The sequence below is a fragment of the Vombatus ursinus genome, unplaced genomic scaffold (genome assembly GCF_900497805.2).
Source record: "Vombatus ursinus unplaced genomic scaffold, bare-nosed wombat genome assembly UNPS02014773.1, whole genome shotgun sequence".
NCBI classification, from domain to species: Eukaryota; Metazoa; Chordata; class Mammalia; order Diprotodontia; family Vombatidae; genus Vombatus; species Vombatus ursinus.
The window spans coordinates 40,055,283-40,082,445 of record NW_020954551.1 but is presented as its reverse complement, the minus strand read 5'-3'; the positions used below and the strand labels follow the sequence as shown (position 1 = coordinate 40,082,445).

Here is a 27,163-nt window from a genome sequence, read left to right as displayed (position 1 = left end):
TCCCTGGTCTTATTCTAGGCCCAGCTGCAGTAAGAAATTGCTCCTTGGTAGAAATGTTCCTTGATCCTCTCTTCCCCATGTGCATCCATTCTTGAAGTGGAGACTCAACTCTATTGTTGAGTGATAAAGTGATCACGATGATACTGAGTCCTAAGAATGTAGGACTTTATAGCTGTACATCCCACCTTATATAATCTCTTATTCAACTCCTTACTTTGACAGATGAGGAAATCAAGGCCCAGGGAGGCTAGAGGACTTGACCAAAGTCACAGGTGGTGAGTTTCTAGTCTAGCTGTTCAACCTGGGCTCCAGGTTGTCTGATTCCCCCTCTCTTCCAATGTCCTTTCTACTCCACAAAAGGTGCCTAGAAAGAACTACCCTTTGGCCCTGATCATATGTCTGTGGAAAGATTGAAAATTAGTTTCCCTGATGCCCTATGGTATACCTGCCTTGTGAAACTGGCAATGAGGCAAAGTTTCTGGGAACTATTTATAAAAAAATATGTGAATGATATATGTCATAATTAAAGATCCTTGTTGTATTGTCATTTTTCAGTTGTGTCCAACTCTTTGTGATCCCATTTGGAGTTTCCTTGGTAAAGATACTGGAGTGGTTTGCTATTTCCTTCTCTAGCTCATTTTACAGATGAGAAAACTGAGGCAAAAAGGGTTAAGTGACTTGACCAGGGTTACACAGCTAGTGAGTGTCTGAGGCTTGATTTGAACTCAGGCCTTCTTGACTCTAGACTGCTATCCACTGTGCACCTAGCTGACCAAAGATCCTTAATGTCCCCTAACAATGAGAAGATAGATTGTGCCTATGTTGCCTCTTTGGCTCTCAACCAAAATGTTGAGCTTTTTAAAAAAAAATCATCCTTATTAGGGTCAATTAGCATATCAACAAGATGTTAAAAGGCCAGGCATCTGCTTTGAAGACAGAAAGTTAATTCGGCACAAATTATCATTTTGCCCGGCTCAGCAAACACATTGGATCATAAATGGAGGACTGGATGGGACTTTAGAGGTCACTTAGTCCAACCCTTCATTTTACAGACTGGAAAACTGAGGCCCAGAGAGTGACCTGCTCAAGATGATACAGCAGTCCTTTGGCTCCAAATCCAGCTGTACCAAAGAGCAGGGATTGAAATCCAGCTCTTCTGACTTCCCTAATATATCCAGAAGGCAAAATAGTTACATGGACAAATATATTGACATCTGTCTGTATATATGGAAAGAAGATATGGAAGAATAACAACAGCATTATGATAGTCTCACAGTTTAACTTTCCCATCACAAATTGTAAAGAATAATTCACACTGGAATTTAGAAGCCCTGAATTTCCATCCTTTCTTTTTAATTTTTCTTTATAATCTTGGGCAAATTGTTTACCTGTTGTGCCTCAAAAGACACAATAAGGATTTCTAAGTTGAGAATATTAATGTTAATACTTATCCTGTACCTACATAGAGAATGAGAGAACTAATTCAATAATGACATTAAATTAGTGAGAGTTTCTCATCAAAGAGGGAAAAAAAGATATAACTCTATCTTAAGTTCCATCCCTAAGTTTCAATTTGGAGAATTATCCCCAAAGCATCATAAATTAAAGTTTGAATCCATTACATTGGCTCAATGAATTTTCCAACCAAGTCCCTCCCTTTTAAAAGAGAATTCTTCACTTCATTCAACACTGGGTCACATTTCTAACTAATTAAGGAAACGCGTGGAATCCCAACCACACTGCTGCCAACAATTCTCAGATGTCTGCTTTGACAGGCATCGGAGGGTGCAGTGCAGGAGAGATAGCCTTCTCTCCCCTCTGGCCCTCAATTCCACCCCACCTCCTCTTAGCAGATGACCTCACCTACTGCTTTGCCAAGAATATTGAGAATATCCATCCTGAGCTCCTTCCTCTCCCCTCCTCCAAATTCAGAACTTTTCTCTGCTCTCACTGACTGTCTCCTCTCTCTGTTCAATCTCAGAGGATGAGGTAGCCCTTGGAAACAACAACAATAACTAAAACCAGCCTCTCCACTTTATGCCTTTGATCTCATTCCCTTTTGTCTCCTTCATCAACCATGATTCTTTCTCTTTCTGACATTTGCCATCTTGTCTCTCCTATCTTTTAAAACAAACTAACAACAAAAAAACCCCTTCACTTGATCCTACCATTCTCTCGGTTACCATTCTATCTCTCTCTTCCCCTTCACTATTAAAATTATAGAAGTATTATTATTATTATTTACTCAACTTTCTTGCCATAGAATCATATGAATTAGATCTGGAGTTTAATTCACCAAATATTTAGTAAGCTCCTATTTTGTGCAAAAGTCTGTGTTAAACTCCGAGATACAAAGACAAAAAAAAAGTCTCTGCCCTCAAAGAGCTTACATTCTACAAGGGGCATACAACATAATGGCAAATAAGTAAATACAAGGTAATTTGAGAAAGGAGAATGCGGGGCTGGGGCAGGGAGGACAGGGATCAGGAAAGGCTTCTGGGAGGCATTAACGCTTGAGTTGAGACCCAAAGGAAGATAAGCAGAAATGGGTGGGGGGTGGAGAGTTCATTCTAAGAATAAAGATTGATTTGTGGGAATGCAAAGAGATAGGAAATGGAAAAGTGGAAGATTTAGGGAACAATTAGTATCCAGTTTGACTAGAACATAGAATATGTAAATAAATAAAAAAGTATTTACTATGCATCATGTCATTTTGGGAACATAAATAAAAAAATGAGGTAGTCTTTGCCCTCAAGGAGTTCCTAATAGGAGGAGACAACTCATATAGGGAGAAGAATGATTCCAGGTTAGGAAGTCTGGGTCTGGGAAGTCATGGGATAGTGAGTTGATCCAAACAGAAGTTGACTCACAAGACTTTCCTGAAGCTGTTGATTTGATTACTATACCCTTAGCAAGATGTGGAAAGTTGGGAGAAAGAAGAGGAAGGTAGGTAATGGAGATGACAAAATATGAAGATGGCAGTTGTTGGAGGAGCTGTGGAAGGACAGGCACATGAAATCTGGTAGAGCTATGAATTGGTCTAGGAATTCTGGAAAGCAGTTTGTAAATGTAAACAAAAAATCATTTTATGCACCATGACTCAGTGATACTAATACCAGCATATAATAAAAAGAGATCAAAGAAAGAGGGAAAGACCTATACTTATAAAAAAAATCACTTTTTATTGTAGCAAAGAACTGGAAACAAAATGGTTGCCTATCAGTTAAGGAATGGCTGAACAAAATTGTACATGAATATAATGGAATATTATTATACCATAAGAAATTATGACTATGATGGATTCAGACAAGCCTGAGAAGATTTGTTTTAACTAATGTACAGTAAAGTGAGCAGAACCAGGAGAACAATTTTTTTTTAAAATAACCCTAATAATGTAAACAAAAACAACTTTGAAAGACTTCTGGACTCTGATCAATATAGTAATCAAACATGACTTCATGACTTCAGAAGACTGATGATAAAATACACCTCCCACCTAATGGAAGAAGGGTAATGGACTGAAGGTATATAATGAGACGTTTTCAAACATGGTTAGTGTATTGATTTGTTTCTCTTGACTGTACTTATTTGACTTATTTGTTATAAGAGCGCAAGAAATCTGCTATGTATGGGTCCAACTATTCTGGAAAGCAATTTGGTATTACACACAAAACATTGCTGAACAGCATGTCTTTTAATCCATCAATAGCACTACTAGGCCAGTACCCCAAAGAGATCAAAGAAGGAGAAAAAGGACTCCTATAAAAAAATATTTAGCACATCTCTTTTCATTGTAGCCCCAAACTAGAAATAAAGGAGAATTCACCTACTGGGGAATGGCTAAAGAAGTCATGATTTATGAATGTAATGGAATATTATTATCTCAGCATAAGAAATGCTGAGATGGACAGTTTCAGAGGACATGGGGAAGACCTCTGTCAAATGGCACAAACTAAAGTGGTCAGAACCAGAAGAACAAATTGTACCATGACATCAATATTATAAAAATCAACAATTTTGGAAGACTTAAGAACTCTGCTCAACCAGATGGTCAACCATGATTCCAGAGGACGGATAAAGAAGAACAATTCCCACCTTATGATGGAGAAATGATGGTTTTAATACATAGAAGAAGAAATGCCTTTTCTTGCATGTGAATTATATGAGAATATGTTTTGCTTGATGTGATACAGGGATTCGGTATTTCTTTATGGAGACGTGGGAAGGTGGGAGGGAGAAAAAAATGAATGCTTGATCATTGAACTATTTTTTTAAAGATGACCCAAATAGACAGCTGGATGGGATATGAATTATGCTCTTATCTGGATCTAGCTACATCTAGTGGGCTAGATGAATTTGTGCTCACTCACCAATCAGTTTAGTCCTCTGAGGACAATTTCAAATCAGAGTAGATTAACTCCCTTGGGGACCTAAACCATAGTGTCTGCTGGTCTGCTGGTCCAGGTAAGGAGAAACAGGGCAACACATTCTGCATTTTTATTGTTCTCATTTGTAAACATGGCTTGTTTCCTCTGTTCATTTGTAAGCTTCTTGAGGCTAAGAATTCTGTGGTATTAGGGGCAGCTAGGTGGTACTAGCCCTGGAGTCAGGAGGACCTGAGTTCAAATGTAGCCTCAGACACTTGACACTTACTAGTTGTGTGACCCTGGGCAAGTCACTTAACCCTGATTACCTCACCAAAAGAAAATTCCTTGGTATTTGCAGCCCTTTGTACTATAGTAGGCACTTTTAAAATACTTACAAAATTTCATTTAAGTGCAACAGCTGGAAAGTGTGGTTTTGAGATGACTCTGCCCTTCTGATTGATAAAGGGATGGGCTTTATCCTGCTAGAGAATAGTTTACAAAGGACTGACATTTGATGATCATTAAACCAGTTTTCATATATGGTTAATAAATCTAAAACACCTTCTCCTCCCCACCTCTTGCTTTGCTGATTTTCTTTCAAAGATAAAACGTTGAGTAAGTCCAAACAGTTGCAAACTTTTTAGCCACAAGGGGGAGAACCTTAATGGAAATGCATTGAGAAGACTAATGGAGTCAGCCTGCTAAAATCCACTTATGAATGGGGAGAGGTTGCCCCCATTTTCTCAGCAATGGCCATTTTTTTCCCCTGTGGAGAATGTAGAATCTTAAGAACTAGAAGAGATCACTCAGCCAAATTTCCCTTTGCCCCACCCCCTACTTTACAGTTGAGGCCCATATTTACCCAACATAATGTTGGCAGAGCTAGGACCAGAGCTGACTAGCCCCAGCTGCCTGTTGGGTGTTCATTCCTTTATACTGGACTGTCATATCACATGCTCTCCATTCCCCACTCCCCAGAACTTTTAGAAATACTCATTATCAATACAACTGGGAAATTACACTGTTTTTAAGTCATAAGGCTGGGGGGGGGGCAAATATCACAAAAGGTCAAGAACATAGAGCAGAAATATCCCCATTTTATATCTGAGAATATAGAGGTCTACAAAGGTAAAATAACTTATCCAAGTTCAAGATAAATTGGTAGCAGAGCCAGGGTTAAATTAGGGTATCCAGATTTCTAGTCCAACAGCAATTCTGCTCAACTGAGAAAACCAGAGACTAAGAGCATCACCGTCGAGGTTTCAACTCTGATACCTCCCAGTTCTGCTTACCATCCAACTCCACCTCCATTGTGTAAAGCCACCCATGTGGCACCTCGGAAGGCATCTCCCACGAAGTTCTGCACCGCCATGTCTGGGTAGAAAGAGAGCTCCAGATCCTGTGATGTTATTCATAAAAAAGAAACCCGCAACATGGCCACCTCTTTTCCAATGGCTAGAATAGTGATGGGAACAAAAGGTTCTCCATTTGTTATAAGCCTGTTAAGAACTGGGTCTGGGAAGGTAGATGAACCACTGGGTCAAATGAATGATCCTTAATAACATTAAATAATTTATTACATTTGCACAATACTATTAACTTTCCAAAGATCTTTTAAAAATAATACTCAGTTCAATCCAATTCAAATTCACAAGTAATTACCAAGTACCTACTATATGCCAGGCATTGTGCTAGATACTAGGGATATGATAGCAACATGGCTAATATGGAAATGTGTTTTCCCATGGCTTCATATGTATAATCAATATATTGCTTGCCCTCTCAGGGGGTGGGGAAGGGGCAGGAATGAAGGTGAGAGTTTGGAACTCAAATTTTTTTAAAATGAAAGTTAAAAATTATTTTAAATGCAATTTGGAAATATTAACAAAATAAAATACATTAATTTTTTTAAATAAAAAATTAAATAACAATGCCATGTGGTATTTCCTACCTTAACTAGTTACTCTTGCTACCTAGGTGCTAAACTCCCTCTACTTGTGGCTTTGATCCCATCCTTTCCTGTCCCTTTTAGTAGCTTGCCCTTCCCCTGTAATTATCCCTTCTCTCTAACTTTCAGTCTCTTCCTATCTGCTTACAGACATGCCCATGTTTCCCCACTCATTAAAAACCCTCACTTGATCCTGCCATCTCCTCAAACTATGATCATTTCTCTCCTCCCTTTGACTCCCAGGAAAAAAAAAAAGTTGTCCATAAGTATTCTCCCCTCATTCACCTCTCAATTCCTTGCAATCTTGCTTCCAGCCTATGTCTCATCTAAAATTACTTACCCCAAAGTTAACTCTGATCCCTTAATTGCCATATCTGATAAGTCTTTTCTTTTCTCTCAGCCTCTTTGTAGCATGTCATAATCTACCACTTTCTCTCCCCCTCTCCCCGGGACATATTCTCCTTCTTTGGTTTTTGTGATTCGGCTTTCTCCTAGTTTTTCTGCCTGTCTGGCTGCTCCTTCTCGGTTTCTTTTGTTGTGTCATCAATCATATCTCTCCCTTTATGTGTAGGTGTACTCCAAAGCTTCAGATCTTTTCTTTCTCTATACTCTGTGATGTTTTATCACTCCTATGCTTTCAACAATAAGCTCTATGCCAATATCCAGCCAGATATATCTTTGGCTCTGTGCCAAATATGTCCAGCCCTAGTTTCTTTCCTGAGCTCCAATCACACATCACTAGCTGACCACTAGATATTTCCGACTGGATATCTTGTGAGCATCTCCAACCCGACACGTCTAAAACACAAGTCATTGTATCTTCCTTCAAATCCATCCCTCCGCTGAACTTCCTTCTGTTTATTGAGGACATCACAACCCTCCCAGTCATTATGGTACAGAATATTGGGGGCCATCCCTTAATTCTTCCCTCTCTGGTCATAAAAATGAAAATGAAAAAAGCCAATGGATTAGACCAAATGCACATAGAGGAGGAACATTCTGGACACTAGGAAAGATCAATTCAGGTTATCTGAAGAAAAGAGCAAAGGCATCATGGATCTTATTAATACTGAAAAATAGAAATTGAGAGAAAGTAACTATGGAACTATTAAAAAAAAACCTCCTTCATCCTGTATATCATTTGTTAAGTTTTTATCAGTTATATCTCTATAACATCTCTACCATCTGTCCTCTTTCTACTCCCAAGTTTACCTCATCCCCTGTTGTCTAGACTATTACAGTATTATACCAGACTGCTAAATGGATTCACTGTTTCCAGGATTCCCCCTCACTAATCCATATTCCACATAGCTGCCAAATACTCTTCCTGTACCATTGATCTGACCATATTTCTCACATGCTCAAGAAGCTCAGCTCTATATTATGTCTAGGATAAAATAGACATCCTCATTTTGGTATTTGAAGCCCTTCGCAATCTGGCTCCAACCTACCTTTCCAGACATTTCATGTTATTTCCTTTCAAGTACTCCAAATTCCAGACAAATAAGTCTATTTTCTATACCTTGAACCTGGCATTCTACCTCCTGTACCCTTCACCTTGGGCAGCTTGTCCATCACACATAGAATGTGTTCCCTTCCCAATTTGCTTTCTTAGGTTCCCTGAGTTCCTTCAAGGGGCAGATCAGGTACAATCTCCATAGGGAAGCTTTTCATGATTGCCCTGGTTGTTAGTGCTAGATCCATCCTCAAATTAGCTTCCATTTACTCATCTGTTTACTTGTCTAACAGTCTTCCTGGAAAGGCTTGGACTGGCTGCCTTGTTATCAATAGCCATGTGGAAAAAAAAATGTTCCAAATCACTAATAATTAGAGAAATGCATATTAAAGCAACTCTGTGTTTCCACATTATGCCCACCATATTGATAAAGATGGCAAAAAAAAAAGAGAAAATGACTAGCTGCCTTCTGAGGGAAACTAAGTTGCTAAGATGAAGCTATTACAGGGTCAGAACTGGAAGTCAGAGATTGCTGCAGCAGCCAGAGTTTTTAAATCACTCTGGAGAGAGTGAGTGGTGGTAACAGCAGTGGCAGAAAGTGGAAGACAGTTTCTGGGGAACTGACTCTAAGCCATATAGTGGTTGAAGTCTTTTCCTTTCCCCGGGTTATTGCCCAGATAATTAATATAGTCCAACAAGGGGCAACTGAATTGTGCCTACTTGTCAGAGAAACTGCTGGAACAACAGTGAATTCATTCCACTGTTTCTCTCCCTTTTGTTTTATTGATGCATGCTACTGGTAGTATGGTTCATTCCTAAGAGTTTCTCTGAAAATTTTTAATTTTGCTCACTGGCTATTTGTATTTTTAAACAATGGTTTTCTAGATAAAGATAAAATATATTAAACTGTATCTTGAGTTGCTTTTTTCTTCTCATAAAGTGTGATATGACAGTTGGGAAAGGAAGGGAGAGAACCTGTAAATAATTAATTACATCAAACTGAATTGGCTGGAAAAATTCCCTCTCTGGTCTGGTGATCAAAAGAATTTCCTAGGGGCTCAGAGTTCTATGAATTTTACTAATAATCTGTATGTTTATGCTTTCGAACTATTCAGAGAAGCGAAGCCATATGGATTTGGAACCTAGGTCTTAGTTAAATATTTAAAAAAAACTCTCTTGAATCAATTATTTATCTCCTAGATGGCAGGTTGATCTATACCAAGTGCCTTTTAGGTTTTCTCCAACCCTAGAAATGAGAGAGGGGAGGAATAGAGGCAATGATCTCCAAGGAAGGTCATGTCCTGAGCCAGGATGTCGGGTGGGGAGTAGAAACAGGAGTGGTCTAGTAAAATCAGACTGCCCTCCACAGTGGCATCTGCTAGGCTGCCCTTGATTGTATACCGTTTCTCTAATTGGAATGTAAGCTCTTTGAGAGCAGAAACTATTTTGTTATTGCAGCTTCCATAGTTAACACGGTGCCTTGCAGACAGTAGGCACTTAAAATTGAACTGTTTCAATGCTGCTAAAGGAATTCATGTATGAAAATTCTGCACTCTAAATTTTGGTGCACTTGGTCAGAGCTGCATTTACCCTGCACTAATTATATTTCTGACCCATGATTACATAGCTAGTAAATGCTGGAGTTGGGATTTAAACCCAAGTCTCCCCACCTTCACTTTAATTCTTTAATTCTACCATGCCATGAAGAGATTCAAAAGAATGTATCATAGGCTCTAAAATCAGATTCCCCCAGTGTTCTGCGACAACTTTAGCTTATTGGTGTGAGTGTATAACTTCCCTTAAGATAGCTAGGTGGCACAGTGGATAGAGTGCCAGGTCTGGAAGATTCATCTTGCTGAGTTCAAATGCTGCCTCAGACACTTACTAGCTATGTGACTTTGGGCAAGTCACTTAACCCTGTTTGCCTCAGCTTCTCCACCTATAAAAATGAGCCAGAGAAGGAAACGGCAAACCATTTCAGTATCTTTGCCAAGAAAACCCCAAATGGGGTCATGAAGAGTTAGACACTGCTGAAATGACTGAATAACAAAATAACTTCCCAAAGGAACAACTTTGAGCATGCTGACATTCATTTGAATATATATAATATGTGTGTGTGTATATATATATATATGTATATATATATATATATATATAAACAGAGAGAGAGAGAGACAGAGAGTTTCATTCTTATATTTATATTCCCATTGCTTAGCACAGTGCCTGGCACATAGTAGGCACTTAATAAATGCTTGTTTAATGATTGGTGGATATGTTTGTTTAAAACTTAGTCTTGTTGTAGTCAATATTTTGGACTTTTCTATTATTCATACACACTTTTCCAGTCAATACCTCAATTTATCTCCCAATCAAATGACTAGTTTACCCACGTAGTCACTGAGCTGTATTAACGCAACCTCACTGACAAATGTGGACACTACTAAGGATTATATTTGCCCTCTTGCCCAAAGAGCAAGGTCATAAGAATTTTTGAAAAATGTCATTTAATAGTTTTTTTTTCATGTGTCCTCATAATAATTTGATCCTTCTGACCAAGTAAAGAATGTGGTTTATTTAACTTTTATCTCCCAGAGCCCATGAATAGACATTGTTAGATATTATTTTTAATACAAAATATATAGTATTTCATGCTTTTGATCCTTCCTGGATGCCTTTTCCTCTATCCATCCAAACTCTGCCCATATCTTAAGATCCAACTCAAATCCTCCCTCCTCCTGACTACTTTATTCATCATAGAGCTTCTTCTCCAAGGACCTTCATCACCCCTCTTACCTGCACAGAAAGCAGATCCATCATAAATGTTGGATGTTTCTCTGAAAGGACTGTCTGTCCCACTGACATCATGGTGGTCTCGGCTGAGGACCACAGGGGCCTAGATAGTCAAGCACAAACACTCAGCAAAGTCTTCTGATAGATATGGACAACAGTTTTCAAAACCACATAGAATATTCTAAATCAATAATAATTATTATTATTATAATAGAAAATGCATATTAAAACATTCTGAGATTTTGCCTTACTCCCAATATGGTAAAAAAAAATAGTCAAAGTCCGAATTGTTGTGAGAAGACAGGCACACTGGTACAATATTGATGGAACTGTGAAATGATCTATTTTGAAAACAATTTGGAATTATGCAAGAAAAGTCACCAAACTGTTAATATACCTTTTGATCTAGTGATCTCACTACTGGCCATATACCCTTAGGGCATCAAAGACAGGAAGAAGGGCCAAGTGTATAGCAAAATATTCATAGCAGCACTTTTTGTGATAGCAAAAAACTGGAAACAAAGCTGATGCCCACCATTTGGGAGTGGTTGAATAAATTGTGGCATATAAATGTAATGGAATATTATTGTACCATAAGAAATGAGAAATAGGAGTAACAGAAAAATACAGAAAGATTTGTATGAACTGATACAGAGTGACGAAAGATGAACCAAGAGAACAGTATCAACAATGTTTGCAATAATGTAAGTGAAAACAATATTAAAAAGCAATTGAACTCAGATTAAATACAATGACCAACCTAGGTCTTGAAGAAGTGATTATGAAACAAATTCCCTTCTCTTAGTGGAGAGTTGGGAAGAGGCTATATACAAGCTCAAAAGTAGTTGATATGGTGACCACTTTGGCTGAATTATTTTTCTTTGTTGCAAAAGAGGGTTCTTATGGGATGAAGGATATGAAAAACAAGAGAAGGAAACATTTTTATTAAGCATTTATTATGTGCCAGACATTGTGGTAAGTGATTAAGATGTGGCAAGGGTTAACTGTGCTGTTTTTTTTTTAAAAAGCAATATATTTTGCATGTGAGGAAACTGAGGCAAATAGATACTAGGTGACTTGCCCGGGATCACAGAGCTAATAAGCATCTGAAGTAAGATTTGAATTCAGGTGTTCCTGACCCCAGGTCCAATTCTCCATCCACTGCTCTACCTAACTGCCTTCTAATAATAGCAAGCTCCTATTGTTGGATAACTCTGGATGTTAAAAAAGCATTTTCCGATGTTGAACCAAAATCTGTATCCCTTTAACTCATTGGTCCTTGTTCAGCCTTTAACACAGAATGGTTCTACATCTTACATCTTCCCTACATGGCGGTCCTTCTAATGAATGAAGAAAGCAATAACAACATCAAGCTTTGCTTCATGAGAAGTATGTCACTAATAATTTCTTAGAGTGGCTCCCTGCCCTCAATGGGACTAACATTTTTAGTGGGGTCCAAGTCTTCGGCTAATGGAATGAAACTCTGATGATGGAAACTAAAGCAGCAGCCGGGGGAGGGAAAGGGTTTTTTGGGGTGTGGGGGGGAATCATTGAAATCACACTACTTGTCTTCTATCAATTTATGAATTAATCAAGTATATAAATAAGTGTAAAATTCGGAAGAATCTGTGTCCTCCTATGAGAGAGTCAAAAGGATGGACAAGATGATTTCGTGAGGTATTGTCCAGGTCTTTAGTTTCAGTTGAATTGAACACACACACACACACACACACACACAGAATTTGATGTAGAAATACACAAAACTCAATAGTAAAATGGTTAAGAGGGAGAATAATGCTAGATAGGGAAGAATTGTAAGCAAAACAAACTTCCTGATCATGAAGGTGGGATTAAATGGAGAGTCAGTGGAGAAGAAAATAAATTAATCTGGGTTTTGATTGCCTCTTAAACTGTTGAGGAATGGCTGAAAAAACAGTTGTATATGAATATAATGGAATATTATTGCATTGTAAGAAATGACAAAAGAGACCATTTTAAAGAACCCTGGGTAGTGTGAATTGATGCAAGGGAAGTAAGAATAACCAGGAGAACAATTTATACATGGACATTATAAAGAAAAACTTAAAAGTTCAAATCAAAGCAATGACCAACCGTGTTCCCAGACATGGATGGTGAAGCATGTTATTCATGTCCTGACAGAGGGGATGGACACAGAGCATTGAGTGACAGACATTTTTTGGACATGACCACCATGTAGATTTGTTTTCCTTGGTTATATTTATTTATTACAAGGTGTTTTTTTTCTTTTCTTTCTCTTAGTTAATTGGGGATGCTAGACCCTCAAAAAGAAGGCCATGGAAACAGTTTTTAAAGTGCACAGAAGGGAGTCAGGAAGACCTGAGTTCAAATCCAGTCTCAATCACTTAATAGCTGTGTGACCCTAGGCAAGTCACTTAACCCCGATTGCCTCCAAAAAAAAGAACAAAAAATGCACAGAAGAGAACAGAAGGAAGCATAGCCAGCAGGTTAATTGAAAATAATGTGTAGAAATTAGTACATACTTTTAAAAAAGCAAATTATGTTAAATTGAGATTCACAGTTTCATATAGAATCCTGCTTTTGTTTTCTGCATTGTGTATGGAAATGATGTTTTTGGGGCAGGGAATGTTTCAGTTCAGAATAAAAAATAAAGTAAAATAAATTGTGAATGATTGATTGATACAGCAAGTCCTGTGGGGCATGTATCATTGATTTCTCTTGGTTAGATAATGGTTTCTTGGAAAAGGAGAGGTCAGGACCTCAGAATTCTCTTGATTCCCTACCATCACCCTTTCATGATGGACTCTATCTCACCTTGATTTTTCCTTGAGCGATGCCTTGATTAATAGCCACAGCAATGGCCACCCGACCCTTCTGATCAGAGTACAGGATCCGTGCCTGGGAGCCTACCACCTAAAAGATATGAAGCGCAAGTTAGTAAGGATGTGTGCATGGCCAGTCTCTTGGGAGAAGGAGAGGGGGGGATCACACAGACAACCGAAATCCACTGATAGTCCCTAAACTTTGCAAAGCAAAGAGCTTTTCTCCAGGAAGGTCAGATCACCTTTGTAGATGAATTCCATTCCCATTTATAATATCCCAAAGGGGAGGGAAGGGGATAGTAATGATGGAGGTGGGCAGCAATGCTGTTTCTCCTCATTTTGTAAGTGGAAAAATTGTGGCATGAACAACATCTGGGACCCATTCAGCACCTACTGGACATTGTCTTGTAATGGTAATTATGTGCTTATGTTTTATGAGTGGCAGGATGACATAGTGGTTAGAGAGAACCAAGAAGACCCAGGTTCAGGTTCCACCAACGATGCATAATGGCTCTGTAACCTTGGGGGAATCATTTAGCCTCTCAGTATTCCAGACAACTCTCACTATATCGCAGAGAAATTGCGGGCCTGCATTGGAGGAGAGAATTTGCTTATCAAGAGGTCCCCTATATCAGTAAAATCACTCATCCAATTGTTATCCCAATCCCTATGTAAAGATCTGTTCCTAATTCTCAAAAAAATCAGGGGAAGCTTTTTTTTTTTTTTGGCCACATCTGTGCTACTACATTTTCTAGTGCTAAGAATCAGGCTTGAATTTTGCATCTAATAGAATTGGGATGGCATCCTGCCTTGGCTTTATTTTTTTGAAATTCATATAGTCATAAAATTTCAGGGGTGGAAGGGACTTCAGTCCATCTTGTCCCAGTCATACCCAACCAATAATCCCCTCTATAGCATTATCCAGCAAGTGCTCTTCCAGCCATCTTTTGAAAACCTCTGGTGACAGGGAGCTCACTACCTTCCCAGGCTTCTTGTTCTTCTTTTGGATGCCCCTCATTGATGGAAATGTTTTTTACCCTTATATCAAACCTAATTCTACATCTCTATAATTTCTACCCATTACTTCTTGCCCTCGCTCCTGTAACCCAATAAAACACGTCAAATCTCATTTCTGTAGAACATCCTTTTGAATATTTCAAGGCAGCTGTCATGTTATCTTTAAACCTTTTTCCCCCAGTCCTTGCTTCCTTTCATCCAGAAATTGTTTGTTTGAAAGCATATATTAAGCATCTATAGCAGTGTAATTCACTTGGTCCTCACAGAATAACTGGCATAATTAGCCCCAAAGGATATGCCAATATTCTAACAGGTAGATGCTATTATTACCTCCATTTCATAGATGAGGAAAGAGAGGTAGACAGAGATTAAGTGACTTGCTCAGAGTCACACAGCTGGTAGCTGACTGAGGCTGGATTTGAACTCAGGTCTTCCAGATTCTACACCCAGGGCTCGATTCACCATGCCATGTAGAATTCTGTTAAATGTTCTTAATGTTTTTTGTGTCATGGATCCCTTTGACAATCTTATGGATTCTATGGGTCCCTTTTCACAATAATTTAAAATGCAAAAAAAATAGGATTACAAAGGAATTCAATTATATTAATATCTTTAACCAAATGTCTTTTTAAAAAAAAAAACAAGTTCATGGTTCCAGATCAAGAAGCCTTCTGACTTAATCTACTTATGCCCTAGTCACCCTTCCTCTTCTTACCTACAGCTTTCTGAACTCCCCCAATAGCCAGAATCTTTTATTCCAGGCTAGAAATACCTAGTTCCCTGGCTGATTGGTGTCTCCTTGCAAAGGATTTCAGGGGTGGGAAACCAATCAGACCCAGCTGAATTGAGCCCTCTCTTCTCTACAAAATACCTAGGAGGCCTTAATCCCCAAACTTTAAGGGGCCTATCCTTGAGCTTCCCTGATGCATGGACTCTGGAATCCCAGAGAGAACTTAGTGTGACCATGTGCAAGTTCTGGGAGCAGGCTCTCTAAGGAAGACTGTGGACCCCTTCTTCCTGCTGTGGCCTGAAGACCACCGTGTCTAAAGCTCCCTGGAGATGTCCCTGATTGGGTTCTTCTCCAGCTCTTTCCCAACCCAGCTTTGGAGGTGTCAGTCCTGGCCCTGGTATATGGGGTTTAATGCCCTAATCCCCTTCCTTTCTTGTCCCCATCTCCCCCTCCTCGATACCTTGGGTGTCTCCAGTTAAGTCGTCCAATTTCCCTTTAAATGGCGGATAAAAAGAGCTATTGTTTTAGCATTGATTGGTATATTTCTATTCTTCTAATCCTTTTGGGATGTTTCCATTTCTTCTGCCAAGCACTTTTAATCCAGCAACGGTCTTTTATAACTCCATTAGCTTTTGGGGCTGCCTTATCACATTGAAAATTCATAGGGAACTTTCATTAAAACCTTCCAATCTCTTTGATTTCTTTCATATGAACAAGAATTTTCTAAAAATGCCTCTCATGTTGTGTACTTGCAAAAATGATTTTTTTGAACCCAAGTATAGGGTTTTTATATTTGTCCCTATTAGATTTCATCTTGTTAAGTCTGGCCCAACACTCTAGTCTGTCCACATCTTTTTGGATCTTGACTTTGTGACTCATCCAATGTGTTTTCTCCCCTTTCTGGATTTTTATCTCCAAATTTGATATGTATGCCCTCACTGCCTTCGTCCAAAACCTCAATAAAAATATAAAACAGCCAATGACAGATTACTGCTGCAGTCTATTAGAGCCCTCCTTCCAAGATGGCATTGGCTTATTCTTTAGGGCTAGTCATGCAAGCAGTTCTGTAGGCACCTAAGTATGCTGTCTTCTAACCCACATCTGCCCATCTTGTCCACAAGAGTAGAATGAGAGACTTTGCCAAATGCTTTGTGTAAATCTACGTAAATTGTATCCACAACATTCTCCTGAAATTCCAATCTAGTTTGTTTGTTTGGTTGGTTGGTAGGTTGACTGTGGTTTTTTTTTTTGTTTTGTTTTGTTTTGTTTTTGTTTTTTGCCAGGTATGAACCTTTGGTTTCATTGCTAAGGTAATTTTTGGGGGTCAAAACTCCCTCTGCTGATGTCAACAAGCAACTTGTCTGTAACTTTGAATTTTAGAGTTTCCTGGGGCACTAAGAGATTAGGTAATTTCTCCACAGTCACTGAGCCAGTCCCTGCTAGAGACAGGTCTTCTAAGACTGGTCCTTTCCATGACACCATGCTGCTTTTCACTTGTCTAGTTATCATGTCAACAAAGGAGATGAGTCTGGTGTGGAAAGTTCTTGTTAATCATGGCTTCCCTTTCAGATGGGTGGTACAGGGAATAGAGTTCTGGACCGGGGGTAAGGAGGAGCTGAATTCAAATATGGTGTCTGACACTTACTAGCTGTGATACCCTGGGCAAGTCATTTAATCTCTGTCTGTCTCAGTTTCCTCAATTGTAAATTTGGGATAATAACAGCACCTACCTCACAGTATTGTTATAAAGATCAAATGAGATGATATTTGTAAAGTGCTTAGCACAATGTCTGACACATAGTAGGTGCTGTATCAATGCTTATTCCTTTTTCTAGATATTGGCAAACCCTCTTTTTAATAATGCTTTCTAGAATTTTGCCAGGAATCAAAAATCAAGCCCATTGGCCTATAATTTGCAGACTCTACTCTTACTTTAAAAAAAAAGACCAAAGTTAGCCCTTCTCTAGTCTTGTGGTACCTCTACATGTCCCTTCAAGAAGCTTAGCCATCATGCCTACAAGTTCTTTCAATACTCTAGTTGACTTGAATTTACCAAGGGCAGCTAGGTGCTCTTTTACTCTCCTGTTACTTATCTTGGGTCTCACCTGTCTTTTAACCATTTTTATTCAGTCCCTTTCATTTAAAAGATTATTCTACTTGGGATAGAAAACAGAAGCAAAAAGAGGATTTTAATGTTTCTTCCTTCTCTCTGTCATTCATTATCATTGTCCTATCCACCCCAAGTAACTGTCCTCTCCAGCTCTAAATCAATGATCCAATGATCTTTTCTGTGATGTTTTTTTCTTTATGTGTTCTTTGCTTTTTTCCTTTTTTTTCCCTTTAAACAACAAAATCTCTTCAGATGTCCTGAGCATTCACTGTAAACCTCAGTTCATTTGAAGTTTTGACATGCCTGGTACTGTCCTTCCAGAACCATGTCACATTTTTATATTCATTCTTCATTACCTGCACTTGCTTTCAGCTTTGAGCCATGTCTTTGAAAATGAAAGCTGATGGATGGATTCCTTATGCATCTACATTGGTTTCCTTATGCTGTTTCCCCATTTCTTCCTCACTCAATTGTCTTGGTTTGAGTCTACAGGACTGTATCTTGTAGTTTCCTATCCCTCTTGGACTGACTGTCTCTGTATAATTTTTGGCCTTTTTGGGATCCTATCTGTGTCTTCTCTGAAACTTTCATGTTATACTTAGCTACCATCCAAGGAACATGTCCAACTATACTTGGCTGTTTCTTCTTCTATAATGAATCCTTACATGGAGTGGTTCATTATTCCCCATGGTTCCCATTGCTTCATCGACAACAGGCTCCTCCTTATTGATAAGAATTAAGTCCACGTTATTGTTTCCCCTTATTACTTACTCCACCTTTTTAAGGATGAAATCGTCAGGGCAAGCCAATAATTTATTAGCTGCTTTGCTTCTGGCCCAGAAACTTCCAGCAGATGTCTCCCGTCTCTACTATATCATCTCTCCATGCCAAGCTTTTGATTTGTTTTCTGAGTACCTCATATGTTTCCTCCTGTCCAAGTGGTCATTAAGCGATGCCCATGGTAATACCACTCCTGTTTCTCTCCTTTTCAGTAGTCACCCAAATATATGCTTTGATTCCCTAACCCAATTCCTGGATTTCATCACATGAATATATCTTCTTAATGTATAATGTGGCACCGTTCTCCTGCCCCTTTAATTTGAATGTGCTGTGACCCTGGGCAAGTCACTTAACCCAGTTTGCCTCAGTTTCCTTATCTGTAAAATGAGCTGGAGAAGGAAATGGCAAACTACTCCAGTATCTTTGCCAAGAAAACCCCAAATAGCATCATAAAGAGTTGGATATGACTAAAAAAATGACTGAACACTGCCACCAACAAAAATGCCCTTCCAGGACTATAGTCCAGACACATGTCCCATCCCATCAAGTCTCAGTGATGTTGGTGAGGTCAAATTAGCTTCCTTTCTTTGGGGTTTCTATTCCATCTGGTTTATTGCCTATACTTTAAGTATTTATTAGTATTTGAAATCATGAGTTTTATTGCTGGCTTCTTTATTTCATTTTTACCCAGGTATCCTGAATATCCCTACTGCTATCATTCTTCCTATTATAGTAACTGTTTCTATCTATAGAATCTAAGTAGATAGAAATAGAAGGAGGTTTTTTTTCTCTCTTCTTCTGTCTTTTCAGTTTAAAGTTCTCTTGATTATATTTGAAATACTCCAGGCAAAAGTATTTTTAACTAGCCTTCATTAGGTGTTCTTTATCCCTGGCCAAGAGCTCATTATTTCTGTATTTTAAGGCATGGTCTAGAAATCCAGATTCTGTTCTCAGCACCATCTTCTTAACCAACTGCTCATCTCCCAGATTTGCCTTTCTCTTCCAAATCTCCTGCTTTCCATCTGCAGCGGTGATGAACACATCACCTGTGCCCTTAAGGTCTTCAGTTTCTTGCTTAGAATTAAATAATGCTTTCTGAATCAGATTGCCCTCTATGCCTCCCTAAGAGCTGAAGCTCCTATTTCAAAGACAGTGGCATAGGGGCAGCTATATGGCACAGTGGATAGAGCTCTGGCCTTGGAGTCAGGATGACCTGAGTTCAAATCCAGCCTCAGACATTTGACACTTACTAGCTGTGTGACCCTGGGCAAGTCACTTAACCCCAATTGCCTCACCAAAAAGCAAAAGCAAAACAAATCAAAGATAATGGGGTGAAACAGGGGGAGGATGGTTGATTAGAAACATATTGCATCAGGAACAGCCTTGTGTAGGACCCAGGCTCGGAAGTGGCAGGCTCGTTCCAACCTCTATGAGAGGTCTTTGAGGCTGGGTGACCATCTGGGAGTGATGTCAGAGAGCACCTTCTCAGTCAGATGCAGGTTGGACTGGTTGACTCTGACTTCCCCTCCAGCTGAGTTTCTAGGACTCTGTGAGCACAGTGTAAAGTGTCTGACTGACCATGTTTGTAGCCCTTAAATTACCATAATTTTTTTCTACAATCCACTTACTAGCTTGTGTTTCCCGGCTTCCCGGATCCAGCGGATATTATCTGCATATTGTTGCTTCACAGAGTCTTTCACTACAACAAGAAAGGAGGAAAAAGGAACATCATGAAGAAGGCAGGGCCTATTTTGTCCTTACTTGGCTCAGTGGGGCAGCTAGGAGGCTCAGTGGATAAATTGTTGGCTTTGGAATAAGGAAGATCTGAGTTCAAATCCTGCCTCAGACACTAGCTGTGCGACCGTGGGCAAGTCAGTTACATTATGTTTGCCATCTATAAAATTGGATTAATAATAGCACCTCCCAGGGTTCTTGTGAAGGTCAGATAAAATACTATATGCAAAGCACTTTTTAAACCTTAAAAAAAAGTGCTATATAAATCCTGGGGCAGCTAGGTGGTATAGTGGATAGAGCACCAGACTTGGAGTCAGGAAGACTCCTCTTCCTAAGTTCAAATCTGACCTCAGACACTTACTAGTTATATGACCCTGGGCAAGTCACTTAACCCTGTTTGCCTCAGTTTCCTCATCTGTAAAATAAGCTGGAGAAGGAAATGGCAAACCACTCTAGTATCTTTGCTAAAAAAACAAAAACAAAATGGGGTCATGAAGAGTTGAAAACGACTGAACAACAACAACATAAATGCTAGCTATTGGGGTTTTTTTTAGTTCCCTAGCTCCACATGCTATAAGAAACTACTCATTCTTGCTTCTCCACATCTTCATTGTCTCTTCTTCTACATTTCATTTGCTCATTAGGGGTGTCCTAGACCCAGAATCTGCCCATTCTTCTCTATCCCTAACCCAAGCCCTATAAAGGCTACTTGTGATATTTATGCTTCTTCCTTGCTTCCAAGGTCCCTGTTGTAAGGATCAAAGGGATCATATTTGATTTTTTTTGTTTTTGTTTTTTGCTAGGTGATGGGGTTAAGTGACTTGCCCAGGGTCACACAGCTAGTAAGCATCAAGTGTCTGAGGCCGGATTTGAACTCTGGTCCTTCTGACGCCAGGGCTGGTGCTCTTTCCACTGCGCCACCTAGCTGCCCCTAAATACATCATATTTGAAAAGCGCTTAGAAGGTGCTTAATGACTACCTGTTCCTTCTTCCCCCCACCCCCACCCCTACTTCACTGTGGATGATGACTCCCACTTCCCAGAGGAGCGTCACTACAAGAACAGTGGACTGGAGAGTTAGCAGAATTGAAAAACATTAAGGCTGAAAGAGGACTGAAAGCTCATTGTGGCCCAACTCATAAGATTCCAAGGGGGAACATGGTGGGCAGGAAGGTGAGGGGCAGATATGCTACATCTCCCCACTTTGCAAATGGGGCATAGAGAACTGTTATGCAGACCACTCATTCAGCCTCACTGCTGACCTTTCAGATCTTCCCACGTCTAACACGTATATGTTCAAGGGACACTCCCAGCTCTGACTTTCTATGTTCTTGAGCTCCAGCTCAAGAATATCCAGCTCCTTCCAGCTTTGATATTTTAGGCTCTAAGATGTAGAACCCTGATCACCTCAGCTGCTGGTATGATCCCTGTATATATGTACACATTATCTCCCTTAATGGACTATAGGCTCCCTTAGAACCAGGACTGATTCATTTTTGTCTTTGTATCATCAGTGCCTAGCATAGTGCCTGGCACGTAGCAAGTATCTAATAAATGCTTGGTGATTGGTTAATCATTAAGGTCCCTCCCAGTCCTGGCATTCTACGCTCTAAGCTACCCTTCCATTTCTAACATTTTCTTTTCTTTTCTTTTTTTTTAAAGGCAGTTGGGGTTAAGTGACTTGCCCAGGGTCACATAGCTAGTGTCAGGTGTTTGGTCTTAGGCTGGATTTGAATTCAAGTCCTCCTGACTTCAGGGCCAGTGCTCTATTTACTGTGACACCTAGCTGCCCCCATTTTATTTTCTTGAGGCCCCTCTCAGCTCTGAGGTTGGCCTCTTCCATTTCTAACATCCTATTTGCTAAGGTCACTTCTATCTCTGAAATTCTGTGGGTCCATTATTCTACTTTATAATGCAAGAGACAGAATCTGGAAGGCCCTCAGTAACAGTGGCATTACCTCCACATTTGATAGCCTCCTCCAGAACGGATGTAGCCAGCAGGTCTGTGGTCACTAGGTCCTGGGGGTCCCCGGATGTACAAACCCAGCGGAAAGGTCCAAAGCCCAGAGAAAATATGTCCCTGGGAAATGCAAAACACTTCACTTGGGAGGCATACTTCACGTTCCTGCCTTATTTGTCCTGACCTCTGGCAGTGCTTTCCTTTCATTAGCCAAAGCACAAAGAATCCAAAGCATCCCCAACAAATTAGTCTGAGCAGAAAGGGCTCTGAGTGGTTATTTGAAAATTCTCAAAAATGTTTGCACCCAGAAAAATAGCAAAAACAAAGCCAAACCCACATAAGAAGCATGGACCACAACACAACCCAGTAGCTGTCTGTGAAGTCTGGGGGAAGCTTCACAAGGAAGCATTTTGAAAAGGGGAGAAAAATAAAGACTGAATTTGAACCGAGAACTCCTGATTGTGAGTCTCCACTCTGTGTGACTGTGAGCAATTTCCTTCTCCTCTCTAGATGTTAGTGTCTTCTTCCATTAAAATGAGAGGGTTAAACAAGGTTTAATCTCTAAGTTTCTCCCAGCTCTCAATCTTAAGGTCCAGTGGTTCTAAGCCCAAGAATACCCGAGGCAGGAAAATAAAAAAAATCTGTCTGAAGGATGTGCTTTCTAGCTACTAGAGGCAGTGCCCAATAGAGGAAAGAGCAGCTGGGATTGGAAATGGGGAGAATCGACTACCAGGCCTCCCATGGTGTGACCCTGAGCAAATCATAAATTCTCTAACCTCTAGTTCCTTTCTCTAAAAAATGAGAATAATAGTATTTGGCTGGTCTGAGGATGTATCCAGAAATTATGTGTATATGTGTGTATGTATATATGTATGTATATAGTCATGCACACACATATATGCATACATACATACATACATACATACATATATATGTGTACTCTGAAAGCCATAAAGTGGTATACAGACACAAGGACTTATAATTTGTGTTCTCATCTCATTATCATTTCTTCCAATATCAATTAATATGTGTTTACTTCATCTGCCTTGGGGAGGGTGTGGAAAGGGAAATGGGAAGATATTTTACCCCTAAAATAAGGAGGGTAGGAATCAGAGTTACTAATGGGCTGACTATATGTGTGTATATACACACATACATACCTAATGTATATATTATGTATGTACATGTGTGATATATTTATACACACACACATACATACAACATATGTGTGTTCTAAATAATTCAGTTCTTTTTTTGCTTCCTCTCACTTCTCTGTCTGCCTGGAGTCCCCTTTCTTTTTTACATCTTTTATGTCATGGTGGACTAATTCTCTGGTTCTGCCATTAACAAGCTGTGTGAGTTCAGAAAAGTTCATCTGATTTCCTTAAACCTGTTTCTTTCTCTGTTAAATGAAGGGGTCAGTATAGATTATCACTAGATTCCTCCCAATTCAAAATTCTATGATCTTCCATCCTAATGACTTTGCTATATGTCCCTTCTTCATTTCCACTGTTATCACCCAAATTTAGCCCCAATAAGGTCTTGTCCCATGAGTATTTATTGAAAAAGCCTTCAGATGGGTCTATTCAGTCTCTTCTTTTTTGCATTTTGCTGGCAGATTAAATGCTTAGCAATACATAGTGGGTGCTTAGGGAATAGTAATTACTTGGATCTCCAAATCAGGTGGCCTAAAGAGCACATTCCTTCTAGGCATTACATGGAAATGGATGTAGGCTGCTTCTGCCCATTCTCTCTTACCCCATTATGTGCTGGACATAGGATGGATAGCGAAATTCTGTTTTATTTCCTCCTTTCTTCATCACGTCGGCACCTGCAGGAAGACCACAAACACATTGCACAGAGTGATCAAGCCAAGAGCAAGAAGTATGAGACAAATACCCCAATGGAAAAAAAATTCTTCCTCTGAAGCTTTAATCTCTTTTTATACCTCAGTGAAGTACATACAGCCCCAATTCTTTTCCCCTTCCTAAATGGCAATGAGAGATAAGACAGCAAGTATTTATTGAGCACTTAGTGTAGTTAGGCACTGGGAATAAAAATACAAACAGAAAGACAAAGCCTACGCTCAAGGAGTTTACATTGTAATGGAAGAAGACAACATGTAAAGATAATCCAAAAAGTGGCAGGAAAGTAGGGAGGAGCAGAGAGAATAGAGGATGGGCACAGAACTCCTACTTTTCAGCTTGCTGCTGTCCCTTCTTGCTCATATGACTCAGAGCCTTTGACTTCTGGTCCAGGGCCCTTCCCACCACACCATATTTCCATTACCCTTGCATAAAACTGTAGCTACAAGGAAGTCTTTGTTGCTGTTGTTTTGAGAAAGGGAAGGAATAAAAAAGTATTTATTAAGCACTTGCTATGGATAGAGCGCTGGAGGTACAAATAGAAAAATAAGAGAGAGAGAGAGAGAGAGAGAGAGAGAGAGAGAGAGAGAGAGAGAGAAAGAGACAATAAAAAATCTACTTTTCCATTTACAATTAATTTCTCCCTTTCCTTTCTCCCTGTGTTTGAAATTTTTCCTTTTTTGCATGAAGAAAAAGATACACATGGCTAATGTGGAAATATGTTTTGCATATTTTATAATATATGTATTATATCAATATATTTTATATAATGGTTATCATATTTCTTGCCTTCTCAATGAGTAGGTAAGGGGTGAAGGAAGGGAGAGAATTTGGAACCAAAAAAATAGAATTTAAGAGAGGAAAAAAAGAAAAAGAACCACTTTTTGAGATAATATAGAATTGAAGAAATATGGGTAAAATCTGAGGGAGGATTATATGTGTATCTTCTGGACATTGATTGAATGATCAATTTTTCAAAACTGACTTATTGATTTTATTTAAGAACATTCATGATTTATACAGTAATAGCAATATTGTAAAAATAATCACCTTTCAAAGACTTAGCAACTCTGGTCAACACAATGACCAACCATAATTCCAAAGGACTCATGATGAAACATGTCATCCACCCCCAAAGAGAAACCTGATAAACTCAGAGTATAGATTGAAGGATATTTTCTTCTCTTTCTCTCTTCTTCTCACCTTTTTTTGGGGGAGGGGGTGATAACATGGCTAATTTGGAAACTTGTTTTGTAATGGATTCTATTTTTCTTGCTTTCTCAATGGGTAAGGGTGGGAGAGGGTACAGAGAGAGAATTTGGAACAGAAAATAAAATAAAATTTAAATTAAAAAGCAGTCATATTTTTAAAAAAGTGAGCTAGCCATTCTCTTAGTTTTTCTCGTCTCTTCAGGGAGTTCTAAGTGGTGGTTTGGGAAGTGTCATAGTTGAACTTCCTGATGTCAACCTCAGAGATTAGGAAAATTCCCCACCATCAAATTTCCCTGAATAACTCACAGCCAGTCTATCTTATCTGAACTTTCCAGATTACACTTGAACCCAATTAAGTATTCCATTGCTAACTAAAAACTACTAATTCTTTTGTGGGCCCACCTTGTAAAGACTTGGGGTATACTCACCAGCTCTCTGAGCTTCCAAGAGGAAAGCATTGCCATAGTCCCAAAAAAAGAAGCTTTTCTCTGAAAGTCTGTTGATTGCTGCTACATGCCTTTTCAGACTGAAACACATAAGCAAAGGGAGATTATAGATTCAAAGGACCTTAGAATTCTAGAACCTCAGAGTTGGAAGGGACTTTAAACAACAAACAACAAGAAATCTATTGTCCTTACTATGTGCAAGACACTGGGCTGAGTTGAGCTAAAATAACCCTTGCCCTCAATGAACTTACAATCTAATGGATAGCAGAATGAGAGGACAAGGAGAAATGCACACAAATAATCATGATAGAAGGAAGAATGTGTGATGTGGAAAGGAGAGAAACTAGGCACAGTGCTATGAGATATTTGTATAATCTTGTTCTCTTTTTGGGAATCAGTTGAAGAACGTAAGAAGTTACAGGTTTATAGGCTCTACAGTGGGAATCTCATTGTTCTTTAATCGTTTTCAGTCATGCCTGCCTCTTTGTGACCCCTTTTGGGGTTTTCTTGGCAAAGATAATGCAGTGGGAATCTGAGAGCCTATCCAATTCAACCCCCTAACTTTGCAGAGGAAGAACCCTAGGGCTTGAGAGGAGATGACCTCAGAGGTCATTCTGCTAGCAGAGCTATCAGTAAAGATGCCAATACCAACCACGGCTAAGAGAATAGCAGTGAGTGCTAAGTGAGCCCTGTGAGCACCATGGCTAGGGAAAGCAGCAGCCCTCAGCATGGTGAAAATGCTTTGCAGCATTGTGCAGGGATGGCAGTAGCTGGGGTATTTAAGAAGGAAGAAGGATGATTACAAGCTGCCAGTATAAAATGAATCTGGTCAATCTTGATGCCTTTAGGCAGTTTGGAATGTTCCCAGAGTACAAATCTATTCCAGGTGATTCTTTGACGGTTGGGAAGGGTGGAACTGTATTATTTGTAGCTTTAGTTTCACAAGCACAAATTTCCCTGGCAATAGTATGTCTAGCAGGTAGGGAGCTGGGGGAACTAAGAATGTGTCTGTACAAGTCTTCTGGGCACTTGTACAATGTGGCAATAGTTGCTACTGTGATAGAGTTCCCAGGGTCAAAGCTCTGCTGTCTCTCCCTTAAAGGGTCCTGTTATTTCTAGAGCAATTCACCCAGAAATATAGAGATAAGTTCAGAAGTTGCTGTCAAAGATACAGCTGTCACTGACCTGTGACATAGCATCATTATTATTCACGTTCTTTGGTATATGCTCTGCCTTAAGACCTTCTGCAGCTTAGAGTATGGAAAACTAAGAGAGATTATTCCCAGGTGTACACAATACATGGGAACACAAACAAAGACACAAAGGAAAAACTACTCAGGCACCCAGACGCCCCAGGGCCATGCCAGCTTCCAGCTGCCACTCCTGACAACATGGATGGCACTACCATCCATACAAGGGACAATTGAGAAACACTGGCTCAGACTCCAATTTTATTGGCTAACTATTGACAACCTCAAAAGTAGAAGAGGCTAATACTGTAGTCGAGGTCATTGACAACACCTGTTTTCCTGTACTACTGATCAATTGTTCTGTCTTCCTATCCCAATGATCTATTACCTTGATTTTCTGATTGTACTGAAACCCAGTGACAGGGGATCAGCTTGGGAGTAAAGGTTAAATCAGTGATGTTATTACTAATAAAGCAAATGTCTTAGATTCCTCCCAGTCTTCCCCTCACCCTGCCCCCAGCTGCTCTCTCTCTCTCTCTCCTCTCTTTCTCTTTCTGACACACACACACACACACACACACACACACACACACCCCATACACCTGCTTCTGATGCTTGCTGAAGGATTTGGCCAAAGTGGGAACCCTGGAGTCTAAATGATGTGACCTGTACAGGGCTACCACTCTCCTTACCCTAATTCTACCCTAATTTTTTTAAGAAGGAGAGATTTATTATGTT

At 39.5% G+C, this 27,163-nt stretch overlaps 1 protein-coding gene across 3 annotated transcripts in view; it reads right to left on the bottom strand.

Moving 5' to 3' along the window:
• UROC1 (urocanate hydratase 1) overlaps positions 1-27,163 on the bottom strand; it is a 49,303-nt gene that overhangs the window by 5,273 nt on the left and 16,867 nt on the right. The window contains exons 12-18 of one of the 3 annotated variants that reach the window (XM_027863991.1): positions 25,218-25,315; positions 23,472-23,544; positions 21,712-21,833; positions 19,649-19,719; positions 13,376-13,474; positions 10,565-10,664; positions 5,660-5,741 (exon numbers count right to left, since the gene is read on the bottom strand). In XM_027863991.1, coding sequence (XP_027719792.1) covers positions 5,660-5,741; positions 10,565-10,664; positions 13,376-13,474; positions 19,649-19,719; positions 21,712-21,833; positions 23,472-23,544; positions 25,218-25,315 — 645 coding nt within the window. The other 2 variants (XM_027863992.1, XM_027863993.1) reach the window with 2 other exon arrangements.